This window comes from Oncorhynchus gorbuscha, linkage group LG11, assembly GCF_021184085.1.
Source record: "Oncorhynchus gorbuscha isolate QuinsamMale2020 ecotype Even-year linkage group LG11, OgorEven_v1.0, whole genome shotgun sequence".
In the NCBI taxonomy this organism is placed as follows: domain Eukaryota; kingdom Metazoa; phylum Chordata; class Actinopteri; order Salmoniformes; family Salmonidae; genus Oncorhynchus; species Oncorhynchus gorbuscha.
The window spans coordinates 21,370,525-21,384,386 of NC_060183.1; the positions used below are offsets into that span (position 1 = coordinate 21,370,525).

Genomic DNA, 13,862 nt, shown 5'->3' on the forward strand with positions numbered 1-13,862 from the left:
TTGCAACAACTGCAACCAGCATGGGGCTCACTATTCATCTCTTTGGTGTCAGAAAATGTTACAGTGAAGAGATAACGATGTTAAAAAAAATATGACTAAATGTTGACTTGTTGCTATGTATTATCGCTCTTTGTGTTTCAGCTGGCATTCATGCTATAGCTTACGCCATTACCATTGTGCCTAGTAGTATTCTCTGCCTGCGTTTCTGCCATTTTGCATCTCTGTGTTTATTGCATGTTAAATCCCTGGCCCTGCTTGTTTTACGTTCTCCAGTTAGAGCTGTAGTGCCACACTGACAGGCTGGTGAAAAACCATCCTCCATCTCCCTGGTTGAACATCTGTCTCCATGGTGCTGGCTCCTCCATTGCTGGCTGTGACGCAGGTGGAGAGCCCCGGTGGGAGGTCTGAGGTATTACCAAGCGAGAGGACAGGAATCACACCTCTGGGTTCAAGTCCTGCACTTAGTCCCTTCCCTGTTTTTGTTGGACCTGTCAGCCGTCACTATATCCACCGCCATCACCTCCCAAGGCCCCATTGTGACTGTCAGGGCAGAGAAAAGATACATGGCAACTAACCTGACATATTCTCTCTGGTGACGCTCAGTGTAAAGTTTAAAGTGAAACGATGATTGGTTGAAAATCTATCAATTATTGACGCCAATTGCTAAAAGAGAACATAAAAGCTCATTCGGATGTATTTCAAATCATCATGGCTTGCCTGATGACTGTTTGTTTCAAACAGTCTAATTGGGCAAATGGGAGGAAGAGAGTCAGCTTCAAAAAGAGACAACGAGGGAGGAGAGGACCACATGGGTTGTGGCAGGAGGCAATGAGGCAGATAGGTATTGTAATGGAATGATCATCATCTAGCACCAGTTCCCTCTTTGTTAATAATTCATGGTAAAAATGTAAGGAACTATGATGACACTACAATTGTCTAATAAGCCATACAATATGTAGATGAAAAAATATCCCCTGCCGCTTTTTAGCCTTGAATATTAAAAGCAAAGAAAAGGAAGAGAGGGAGACCTTCAGTTGACTCGTCAAAGCCATTCTGGTGTCCTGACAGATTGACTAGAGGCCTTTGTGAATCCATTTGTGGGTGAACTTTGAATGAACCTCAGCTTTGGGGGGAGAGGGCACTGACAGGCCAGTGCCTCTGGGGCAGGAACTGTGCAAACCTAACACTCAGTGCAAATATTGAACCTGCCTATAACATCAGGAGATGAAACTGGGTTGTCAAGCCCCTGCCAGCTTTAAGGAAGAGCTGAGAGCAGCATACAAGGTTCAACTATAAATGTAGCTCTAGTGGTGGTAGATTATCCAATTACTTTTGTAATGAACTATTATAGCAATCAGAAGAGAAAGTGGCAAGTGTAAGTGGGAACCTGTACCAATTGTTTGTGGATCTCAGGGCATGGCATTTGTGCAGAGCCAAATTGAATTTGGGTAACAAATCTAGTGTGAAACCTGGCACCCTGGAGTTTGTTGTCATGTTTAGAAAGCCTGGGGGTATTCTGAGGTGAAGAGGTCATTGGTAGCCACCCCATGTGTGGTGAAAGACTCCTCATGTCACATTATGCAAAGGGAAAGAATGGGTAAAACTCAACAGCAATGAAAGACAGAACATGATATATTTGTTAAAGTTTAATTTTGTAAAAACTATTATATAGAAATCAGTCATATGTGATTGTCAATATGAATTGCATTTCAATGAAAATGACATATTTTTCCATCTGATTCCTAATTTCATGAGTAGGCAGATTTAAAACAGTTTCAACAACAGTTAAACAATCTTGACTTCCAAAATACTATTTGCGTAGAAAGAACATGGAAGAAGAATTCAATTAGTTCCAAAGATTTAGATTTTCTTACAACATATCCTTATTGTCACATTCAATAAATACTTTATAGCCTACTGTATGGGAACATTTCATTCACTCACAAAATTTACAAATCAGCACAAATACAGACTTTTCAAAACAAACATTTTATTTCTAACTTCTCACATAATTATCTAAATGTATTTTTAGAAAATACCCGTAAATAGTGCAAACATGAAACTAAATTGTTTGCAGAAATTAGTGCACCTAAACCCTGTAAACCTGCAGTATCCTTGAACATGTGACAAGTAAAGTGCAGCACCATGAGTGCGGTAATTCAAATGTTATTTGTAAAACGATTGCTTTATGCGGTCTTCGAGCTTGGCGACACATCAGGAGATGAGGTGATCTCTCCCAAATCATTTGCCGGTACTGCTGTGTTTCGAAAGACGGTTCCTGCTTTCTCACGCTTTTTCTGCTTCATCCTGCGGTTTTGGAACCAAATTTTCACTTGAGTTTCGTTGAGTTCGAGAATAGCGGCAACTTCCACTCGCCGGGCCCTGGTCAGGTACTTGTTGAAATGGAACTCCTTCTCGAGCTCTGTCAGCTGCTTTGTGTTGAAGTTGGTACGGATTACATTCTGTTGACCGGGGACTCCATACTCTGAAACTGTAAAAGTTAATGAATGAATGAAGGAACTGATGGAATAAATTGAATTTGAAATGAAGGAATAAAAACAGGAATAAACTGTATTATGATTATGTGATGATTGTGAGCGGCCAAGCACCAAGGAACATTTTACGCACTAATATGCAAAGCACAAACATTGATAAGGCAGTGTCTCTATAAATTCCTCATATATATATATATATATATATATATTGTAATGTTGTCTATAAATTAGCCTTTGTCATGACACCCTGTCCCAGGAGCTAACAAACCTGTTTTAGGGGGATTCCTTTTAACTTTCATCCAGTCGAAAGTTTTTGAAGTTAAATCTGCATTGAAATCATCCGAATCCTTATCACTATATTGGAAAGGAACTAATCTCGAGTAAATACTCTCCAAGTATTCTGGTTGCCCCTGTTCTCCACTGCAAAAGTGCAGATACTGGCTGCTTGGTGCAGACCCTGGCTCACTGTTCCCTTCGGCCAGGGGCTCACTGTTCCCTTCGGCCAGGGGGGGCATGTTCGTTCCAATGGCTGACACAGGAATCCCAGGCGACTGAATGAAACCTCGTTCTTGTTCATGAATTAGAGCGTATTGATGAGGTCCATAATCCAAGTTGGGCCCTGTTGGCGAGCCATACACCGAGTTTCCCGTTGAGCCAAACTGGAGATCTATATGATGTAGCTGGGGCTGGTGGAGAGGGTGGCTCGAAGTCTGGTGCACCGAAGAACCACCAACTAACCGCCCATCGGACACAAAACTATCACTTGTTGAGCATGAATTGGAAGATAAGGAGGACCTGTATCCATGGTTTAAATTGTGGTGTCCGGCATTGGCATTGAATATGTTAGTCCCCCTGTTACAAATGGTATAATCTAAGTAAGAGTTCATCCTGTATTGTTATGGCAAAATTAATGAAGACGGGTCAGTCCACCTTAATTGCTCTTCCCTGTGCCCTACAACCTCTAGGTAGTATGTCAAATCTGTAAAACTGCCTACCACGCTCATATCACCTTAGTGACAGACCATGTGACTCACTTTACGCCAATGGCAATTGGGACCTATAGCAGTTTGTCAGGTCAGGATCGTCCATCAAACGTCTCACATTTACATGACAAATGCTTCAGTCAAACTCGCCCATCAATCTGATAAGAACAGAAACACGTCACACCACTTCTGCAAGGACCTTCTCGTCAGACTCAGGGAGAATGATAGTCTGAAAAAGTTCAACATTTTGAAATTATTTAAATTTTGTCTCTCGAAAATGTAGAGTTTGAAGCAAACAGTTGATTTGGATGGTCTATGTGATCGAAATAGTATTTTGGCTGTGCTTTTTTAACAGTATTATAAGAGTAAGTTTAGTGAACTGAAATGTTTCCATTGTCATTCATGCAGTTAACAAGAGGATATACGATTGGTGTATAATACCAGGCGTTCTCTATGAGAATTATGTTGCCCAATGTGTATAAGTAAAGCAGCTCATGTGAATTACTTGATTAGCTCGGCGTGTTCTTCCGTCTGAGAGCTAATTTTACAGAGGAGTCTTGAAATTAATGCGACGATCAATCTTCTGCTCCTCTAAACGCTTGACAGCTGGTTCTCCAATTTGCTCGAGAGAGAACAAAGAACAGCCTAAATCATTGTGCCTTTATGGACTTTTAACAATGTATTATTGCGTATACACTTTACCAGACTATACCTAATGTGGCCTATTTCATTTGACATATTTTAATATATTTGGTATGTATTTTACTCTAATTAGACACCTTTAAACTAGATGTGTAAAAAAAATTGTTCTGCAGAAAGTCTGAACAACAAATGCATTTATTCAACAATACAGAAATTATTCGTCAGCATAGCCTACAAATGCATTTCAACGTGTGTCCAAAAGGATTTCACAATTAAATTACATTTTGAGGAACATTGATTCAACTGTCCCTGAAGCATAAGAGTCTGTCTGTAAACACTAAGCCCTATGATAAAAAATAACAAAATTCATTAAATTCCCATAAATTTAATTAATAAATAACATATAAATAACATTGTAATAAATATGTTTGTAATATTCCAATGCATACAGTTGGGTCATGACTTGCATAATGTCAAGTCTTGTACAAAAACATAAGTGAGAAAAGTTTTTGCTTGATAATGATTTAAATTCGATGTTTTACATTATCCGGTGGTTTTATATATTTAAATAATTTCAGGTTTATCCTAAATGGATAAGAAATCAAAATAGAAAAACAGAGCTGTCCAACAGGAACGAATAGCCTATGCAGGTGCTGATCTGTGGATGGCATCACATTGACTCTAGCAATACTTATAAACACTTTAGTCGAATTAACTCGGTGTTTTACCTCCGACTCTAGTGGTCACAATCAGTCGCTTAATTCCCAAAATAGTTAAAGCTGCTCTTTTCGAGTAAAATATTAGTAACTCTGCTGTAATGACTCAACACTATTTGCATGCATTTGTATACAGCGAATAATTGGCCTTTTGCGCAAATTTTTTTTTTTTTATGTGTGCAGGCCTGAACTTTGGATTCGGTCCACTATAAGGATCTGGTTATGGTCAAGTGGCATTTTGACTACATATGCTATAAATGAGTCAGTTTAGGAGCTTGCTTGATTCATTCTTGAGAAGAATGATGCCCCAATATGTATGTTGTGTTTGGATCATATAGTGTAGGTTTAGGATGGTGTTGGCTTGACGTCATCTGTGCAGTCTGATTACACTGATTACTTATCCCGCATGCAGTGAATGGCAAGTTCACATCAACATGAACAGGGTCAGCTTGAGCATAATGAATGGAAAAACTACTATCATTGTCCTGCATACTGCAAGGAGCATATTCTGGGGTTGTGGCATATTTCTGTTGCCCTTTCATTGAGTTTGGGTAGACTGATGCACTGACATAATTGTTTTGTTGATGCTTTAAAGATGGCGGGGAAACAGTGTCATAATCCTCCCCCATTGCATTAAAATAACCTAGATCGGTTAGAGTTCCAGGACTACCTAAAGAGGAGCACAGTCCTTTAAACTTTCCATCTTTCTTGCACTTCATTCTCCGATTTTGAAACCAAATCTTGATCTGCCTCTCCTTTAGACTGAGTTGGCTAGCCATCTCCACGCGCCTGGGGCGGCAAAGATAACGATTGAAGTGGAACTCCTTCTCGAGCTCAACCAACTGGGCGCTTGTGTATGCGGTGCGCGCCCTTTTGGAGACTGCAGTTGTTGGGCTTTCCTCGTCACCAAATAGTTCTGCCGAGAGAAAATGAAATGTAACCTCATTCATAAATTGAATACAATACCTAAACAAAATCTTAACATTAGGCTATATTACATTACATTAACATGTGAGCTTCTTTCGAAACTGGAAATGCAATTAGCCAACGCCCATTGGTCGTAATCATATAATAAAATTAGGATTTATCCATCTTAAAACAGTATTATTTGTAGACCTAAATGGGAATTTTACTGTCCAACTATTTATTGGGCTAGGCATTTGAATACACACCATTAACTTCTAAGGGATTGTCTCCGTTCTTCTTTATACAGTTCTGAATTGTCGACTTCTTCATCCACGGAAATATGCTTTTGGTGAAGGTAGAATTTGAGTTAGGGTCAATCTCTTTTGCGTGCTGTGATTTGCTGTTGCCATTTGACTGCGATGAGCAATCCAACTCCTTCAAGTTGACATGGCTCTCCAGGTAGGCCAAGGGTTGGTGGGCTGGTGCGTCATGATTGTATCCAAATCCACTGGCACCTTGGTATGGGGACTCTCCAAATATTGCTATGGCGTCTTGGTAGGTATTTCTCTGCATTGTCAAGAAATGTCTCATCAGCTACTGGGGCCCTTTTGACCTTCTGAAGGAACATTGGCACCCAGAAGTCACGTGACAGTTTCCTTCCAATGACCTCTTGGTTGCTGTTCTGAAAGGTTATGAAAAAACACAGAAGGGAGGTGACAGTATGAATCCATCTTATCAACTCAATAGCATCATGACGTGAATAGGAGCCTTTCAACCTGCTTACAGAGGCAATGTCAGACTAAACGATACTCTCTAATATCTACTTTTCCCTTCTCATCCCTAAAACAAGTCATTGTTTGTTGAGAAACAAGTCACCAGTTTTTAGTCCAGTAGTGTTATTCAACATAGGCCTACTTTTGCAGACGCGTCAATGGGCTGAAACAAATAAGAATGCAAACAACAATGCAATTTAAATTCCATAAAGGGAAGACATTATTTTTATATTTTCAATAATTTAATGCTAGAATGCTTGAGCCCTGTAGAACTTGTGTGAAACTATGCTATTTTAGAGAAAAAAGAAATAGCTCTACATGTTAAATTACTAGCCTAAATAAATACAACTAATTCATTAAAGACACATAGGCTAATGATAACATTATTATAATATACAACTGTCGATAGAGATTTAGCCAACAAAACCAAGGTAACTGTGTCAAGTCTCCTACATAAAGCCCAATGTAGGGGGGGAAGAACAGCCAATTTCTTTATTCAATATCAGATAAACTTAACCGTTAATGGTAGCCTATAATTGTATATGTCTGATCACGTTTCCTTACATTTTCATTATTATCTTCAACATGAACAAAATATTCAAGGTCTCTAAATTCATTATAACGATTATGCTGAGTATGCCTTTAAAAGCAACCAAAATAAGAAAAAACAGAAGATGATTAAATAGTTTAAGAGAAAACGAATATTGGATGGTATGGAGGCATAGCGTACAGCTTTATGAACTCTGCTTGAACCGCGCACGAGTCATATGGTCATAAATCACAAAGAAAATAGCCGACCATTCACCAGCCCGGCTTACCTTAGCGTATAACGTAGACCCCACGAATACTGACTAGATATGATTCATTTCACATCCAGAATCATTAACGAGAGGTCTCTCCTTTCAAAAACACCGAGGAGTATTATAATCCAGTTCCAATGATAGGCTTGCTATTAGCTCATTGGGAGTCGCCCACAGCATGGAAGAGTTCGAACGAGAACATGGGTAGCCTTTGCGCAGCCGACTAGACAGCGAAGAAGAATTCTGGCCACATCGCCAATTTGAAAACACTATTCGCCGAAAACCATGACCTCAGTCCGTAAATTATGAGATAAATACATGTGGATACATTACTCCATGATGCTTTGTAAGGGGCTGTCTGCAGTTATAGCAGCCTATTTTAAAATGTGTGTTTAGGATAGCCTTTCCACAACGAAAATGGTCATTGCAGATATGGTGGGACGGGGCGAGTGGCCTTTGATCGATTTGATTCACACGAGAGCAATCTGCATTAATGAACTGACCTGATGCCCCAACTTTTCTCTATGGCATAGCCATAGAGCTAACATAGGCCTACTCAAAGTATAGACTGGGCTATCTCATTGGATGTTATATGCCAGATTTTTACCAACAATACAGATATAAAAATCAAGAGACCAGTGTTTGGAGATGACAACAGAAAACAAATAACAATTTGAGAATAGTAGCCAAAATGTGGAATGGCATTGGTGTCTTAAAAGAAAGGAAATCAAAACGCACCAATTGAACTATGCCAAACTAAATTGTCAAAATGGGGTTATGATTTTGATTTGGTGACTTTATGACTTTGCATACTATTGCATGACCCCTGCATGAATAATGTATGTCAATGTGAAATTTGCCAAAAAGTTCGTGTTGAGTGTGACTGGCTATCAATAGAATGTATTTCCATGATAATATGCATTTAAAATGTCAGGATTATGCGGTTGTCTAAACTGGCAGACAATCACGTCGAAAAGTTAACTATTTTGCACACATCAGGACAAAACACACCAACCCAACACTCATATTCAGTTTTGGAGAGATAAATTAATATTCCAGCATATTAGTGCTCAAAAGGCTATGGACCCACAATGCGTCAGTTTCTTTGGAGAACCATCTGCCTCTTGGCTGTACAGGTTAGACATTGAGCCTACTGGAGGTGAGCATCAAACATGCCGCTATAGGATTGTTGTTAGTGGATCGATACCCATTGGGACTGTGGCGGTGCTTTGATCTTTGATGTTAACCTTTTAATTGAAAATACTCAATCCCCTCGATTCATTCATTAGGGACAATAGTTAATACCCCAGGCAGGATAGCTAATGTTTAACTACACGAAAGTAATTAGGCTACAACACAAAATAATCTAAACATTGACCAGTCTTTTGATCAAAGACGTCAGGACTGCCAATCTAACGAAATTAAGCCGAGGTAATTTAGCCGAGGTAATTTAGCCGTGACCGGTTCAGACCATGCACGTGGATTTGTTGAATTTAGCTATCAAATGGATACCATACATTTCCCACTTTTTCTATTTACATTGTCATTATACATTTATAGGATGTCTGCCTATAGCCTAGCTATATAATCTTTCAGTGATCAAATATATGTGTGCCTATTCTTCGAATCTCAAGACAAAATTCCTGCCATATACACTGTCATGAAAATACTATAATAATCGTTTCAAATCATATTCCATAAAAAGCTCCTATCCTGGGGGAACGATGATCAATTCGAAATGATGCATGAATATGTGGCGTCGAGATTAGACAATGATTTATTTCAAGGTTCTATGGCTTAAAATGAAACGTTAAGGCTCTGTAATTGCCAAGTTGATGTAACCCGAGACCTCCAGGCAGAAAGTCTTTATATCGGTCTGCTCAGCCCAGATGAAGGATGGAGAAAGACAATTAAGAGCACCGATTAATCGTATCACTTGTGGATCTGTAGAGTAATGCACATACAAAAACAAAACAAGAGTATTCCAGAAACACAATGGCAGCTGTCTCTGACATTGGCTCACATATCATTAGGCTATAAATCAAAATGGAACGACCGGCAGACAAAAAAAGAGAGGAAGATAATGTAGGATGAAATGTATACATCACCTAAACCATCGAAATCAATTAAAAAGAGATAGATAGTCTAGCCCATGGATCTCTCGCATATTGAAACTTCAATAAAGAAAATCAAACAATATCATGTTTCATGCTTGTTGTAACATTTCTTGAATTGGACCATACATTTCCTGCAACGTCATTCACATAGCCTGATTAATACAAAATCAGATTCTCCAAAATGTTATCCATATACTTACAATACATTTGCAGGATCTTCTTCATTCCAGCTATGTAGACTTTAAGAAGATACATTGTACATCAGCGGGCAATTCACTACAGTGGTTGGCCTGATGAACGCATGCATCTACTCTGCAACCTCTTCCTCAATTAGTTAATGAATCACGTGACATGGATGGTTGCTCACCAGGCCACTCTGACCTATGATGTGGGAACTGGCTTCAGAGCAATGCAACTTTGTGTTGTATTATTTGCACGGTGCTGCAAATATAAAGTCAAACCTACCCATATCGTATTTGATTTGCACTGTAGTGCTGTCTTTGAGAACGAAGATAAGAACTCTGATTTCTTTGGCAGACGGTCTGGTCCTCTATAAATAAACTGTATAGCAAAACAAAAGTTTATTAAAGAATTAAGAAATACATGTTATCCTGAACGATGCCCACATCTTAGGCCTATACTGAAACGTCGAATGGAGCCGTTCATTTCTCTGTCATAAAATGGTTGGTCGGTTAGAATCTAAACTCATGGATTAGTTCAGATTGCTACAAGGCAAATTATTATTAAAAACGGCAAGGCCTCCTGCTGATCTCATGCAACGGCAATTGATAACAGGCGCATAAATACAATAAACAAGATTTACAAATGTTCAAACAACTGATTCTAGTCTATAAGAGGCAGACCTATTTACGCCAGCAATTAACTACCCTAAATCAATTTAGGTAAGGCAAATAAGTTAACACACCCTCTGAGTTTAGTCTACAACAGCGAAAATCATTTTTCAAATGCATGGGGATATAGGCAGTTTCAGACCCAAATATTAATTTCAGGCCTCATGGTCAGCATGACGAAATTTAGGACAACACACAGTAAACATTCTAGCATTCAGACTTGAACAAAAACACACTGCCTCGTCAAAGTATTGATCCATCCCTAACGGTGTGGGTGTGAATGTGTGCGTAAAAAGTACAAGTAGTATAAATATAAAGAACTACGTTCAAAAAGCATGTCTCACCATGGGTTTGGTACACCATCCTCTTTGATAATATTTAATACCATGAAAAATAACATCTTATCCAACTTCCTTACACTTTTAATCAAATGTAGTCTACACTAGCCCAGTTTGGACTAGCCCAGTCAATCAATATCGTATAGGCCAGGGCTCTCCAACCCTGTTCCTGGAGAGCTATCCTCCTGTATGTTTTCAATCCAACCCAGTTGTAACCAACCCGATTCAGCTGATCAAACAGCTAATTATTAGAATCAGGTGCGCTATTATGATTGGAGCCAAAACATACAGGACCGTAGCTCTCCAGGAACTGGGTTGGAGAGCCCTGTCATAAGTTGGAAAGCTTTCATATAATAACACTTTTTAGAAAAGATATAACACCTCATAGCTTACCCATCAGTTGCATTAAAATACATGAGACGTGCATTTCGTTATAACAGTAGATATGTTTGAAAACTGGAAGTAAGGAGCAACAGTGGCACTTACCGAAGTTCTCTAAAAACGTATCTTATTATCCAAAAGACAAAACTCGGGCGTAAAGGTTAGCACTCGGTATTCGCCAGCAGCTAGTTTTGCGCATTATAGTTTTCAAAGGAGACATGATGGATATGTCGGCGAAATGAATGCAGACGGAAGGCTATCGTCAGTAGTAACATGGGGCTGTCTATAGACTGGGCACTTGATGCTGAGTGGGTAGGGCTACCTCCCCGAACAATGTAAACCTTAGCTCGCCCCATGTCATTGCTGTTAATCTTTAGACGGACTCGCGGTCATTGCTAGCCAAATAGTATGGATTATATTCAAAGTAGTGATCCTGGGATAAGAAAAATAACTATTTTGATCTTGACCGTTTGTGTATTACAGCAACACGATTAAATAATAATTAAAAAAGGCATAATGACAGAAAGTTTATAAACTAGGTTTGGCACACATCTAGTCCAACATTAGGCTCTCTCTGTCAAAAAGGTCAGTAGGCTCTGTTGAGGGTAAATAAAGAATTGCATGTTAATTCCAATCTCTCAATATAGGCTATGTATCCCTGTTGCACAGTGGCTCCAAAGCCCATGATTTCCATTTCAGCCTGCACCTTCAGTGGGGTATGGGGGGAATAGATGACATGTATTCTTCAGTGGCGCCTAAATCAATACCAACGAAATCCTAAATGTCTTGTGTGCTAGATGCAAGAGAACCACGTTTAGGCTATTTGTTTTATTTCCAATCTTATTGGTCTTCACTGGAATTATGTCAAGGTGGACCAAACGATTCTAATTAGCATGATATACGTACATGTAATTGCCTAAATGAAGGAAACACAAACATAAAGTGTCTTAACCTCTATATTTCTGTTCAGTGTAAAATAATTACAAACACAACATGTAAAGTGTTGGTCCCATAAGGTGAAAAAAATATCCCAGAAATGTTCCATATGCCCGCATATCTCTCTCCTTTGTTGTGCACAAATTTGTTTACATTCCTGTTAGTGAGCATTTCTCATTTGCCAAGATATTCCATCCACCTGATAGGTGTGGCATATCAAGAAGCGGATTATTGCTGGGGACAATAAAAGGCCACTTAACAATGTTCTGTTTTGTCACACAAAACAATGCCACAAACGTCTCAAGTTTTGAGGGAGCGTGCAATTGGCATGCTGACTGCAGGAATGTCCACCAGAGCTGTTGCCAGAGAACTGATGTTCATTTATCTTCCAAAATAGTTTTAAAGAATTTGGCAGTATGTCCAACAGGCCTCACAACCACTGACCACGTGTAACACGCCAGCCCCCAGGACCTCCACATCATCAGGCTTCTTTACCTGCAGGATCTGCTATGATATTTTGAAATGGTTTCATGTTGCGTTTATACTTGTGTTCTCTGTAATTTGGGGAATATATATATATTGTACATAATAAATAAATACAAATAACGGGTCAACATCTAAATATTGCTCCCAGCGTTGATCAAAGCTCAGAAGGCTTATATTCTTGATCTGACGGAGTTCTAATCGCGCCGGCATCTTTGCGAACGAGAGGAATCAAGAACAGTGGTCTGTTCGTAATGTTCGCCTGCGTCTCCTGGATTTGCCTCCCGGAGTCGGCTCAAGCTCAGAGTCGGCTCAAGTAGTTAACTAGAGACCCTGTGGAGTGTGCTTGCGAGATGCCGGACAAAAGGCCATTTTAAAACCGTCCCGAGACTCCTGCCGTGTCTACAGACATCCCCCAAAACAAACAAAACCCGTCTTTCAAAGAATGAGTACACAACTGGTAAATAGTCTCTTATAAAGACAGTAGGTCGGTCGGGTGGCTAGCTGTTGCAGATACTTAAATTGCAGGCTCTGTATTGGGCTACTTTATCCCAAATAGAGGGATGAAGTAAGAAACGAACGTTAAACGGAGCATACCTCAGCAGGATAATAATAACGTTGCTTTACAGAGAATAGGCTATACTGAGACAGCCAGTGATGTGGTGAGGCTGAGGCAGGCTGCAATGCATGTAGGAAGAAGAAGAAGCAGAGATACCGCAAGATAGCGGAAAAAAGCAAGCAGGCAGAGAGAGAGTTTAGTAAAGTGGTTTCCAACTTGTTAAAACCTATGGAACAAGTTGTGAACAAATATATATATATATATGAACATCTCCACATGGCCTATTTTCCCTATAGGCCTATATTGTCTAATCAAAAAGCAAACAATACAGTCTTATATCGATCGTCCACTGGAGTTTACAGTTTACCCATCACCCACTACATCACTGATATTAATACAAAATTGTAAGTAACATTCTAATAATGAATGTGAATGCGATAATACATAGGATCATCTGTGTGCTCCATTGACGCCTGTGTGGAGCTTGATGAGTAATGCCTAGGAATACAAACGTGAGCACTATGGAATTTGAGAAAAGAGTTATCTATGTAAAGAGTTGATAGTTTTATACAATTCATTATGACAACTGACTGAACAGTCGCTGAGGCTGTGTCAGTGTCATTTCTCATATTTCCCCCTTTCAAATCAAATCAAATCAGGCGTATAACATTACAACTGTTTAAGCTAGCTAACAGGCTATGTAGATGTTGATCAACTGAGGTGAAAGAACTAGCAGCCAAACGGATAATTTCTGTTCACCAAATATCATTTTAACGTTTTTTAATTGTATAACAAACCTCACTAAAACTCGAACCCTGGTTATGGCTCTGACCGTGATCGGCCAGAAGAGCTTCAGTGCGCATTGGCATAGATTCTACAAGT

At 39.4% G+C, this 13,862-nt stretch overlaps 2 protein-coding genes across 5 annotated transcripts; both read right to left on the bottom strand.

The window, feature by feature from the left end:
- Positions 1 to 1,748: 1,748 nt before the first annotated feature.
- Positions 1,749 to 3,772, bottom strand: LOC124047581 (homeobox protein Hox-B1b-like). Its single transcript, XM_046367890.1, has 2 exons — positions 2,764 to 3,772; positions 1,749 to 2,491 (listed from the first exon to the last, which is right to left on the bottom strand). The coding sequence occupies exons 1-2, from the start codon at positions 3,380 to 3,382 to the stop codon at positions 2,187 to 2,189; spliced, it is 924 nt and encodes a 307-aa protein (XP_046223846.1). The 5' UTR covers positions 3,383 to 3,772; the 3' UTR covers positions 1,749 to 2,186.
- A 525-nt stretch (positions 3,773 to 4,297) lies between these two features.
- LOC124047582 (homeobox protein Hox-B3a-like) lies at positions 4,298 to 11,483 on the bottom strand. Of its 4 annotated transcripts, none has more exons than XM_046367893.1 (3): positions 11,108 to 11,483; positions 6,009 to 6,424; positions 4,298 to 5,752 (listed from the first exon to the last, which is right to left on the bottom strand). In XM_046367893.1, the coding sequence occupies exons 2-3, from the start codon at positions 6,331 to 6,333 to the stop codon at positions 5,121 to 5,123; spliced, it is 957 nt and encodes a 318-aa protein (XP_046223849.1). In that variant the 5' UTR covers positions 6,334 to 6,424; positions 11,108 to 11,483; the 3' UTR covers positions 4,298 to 5,120. The 4 variants fall into 4 exon arrangements, with proteins under 4 accessions (XP_046223849.1, XP_046223847.1, XP_046223850.1 ...); XM_046367891.1 differs by lacking the exon at positions 11,108 to 11,483 and adding an exon at positions 10,628 to 10,773; XM_046367894.1 differs by lacking the exon at positions 11,108 to 11,483 and adding an exon at positions 9,898 to 9,981.
- Between the last annotated feature and the right edge of the window lie 2,379 nt (positions 11,484 to 13,862).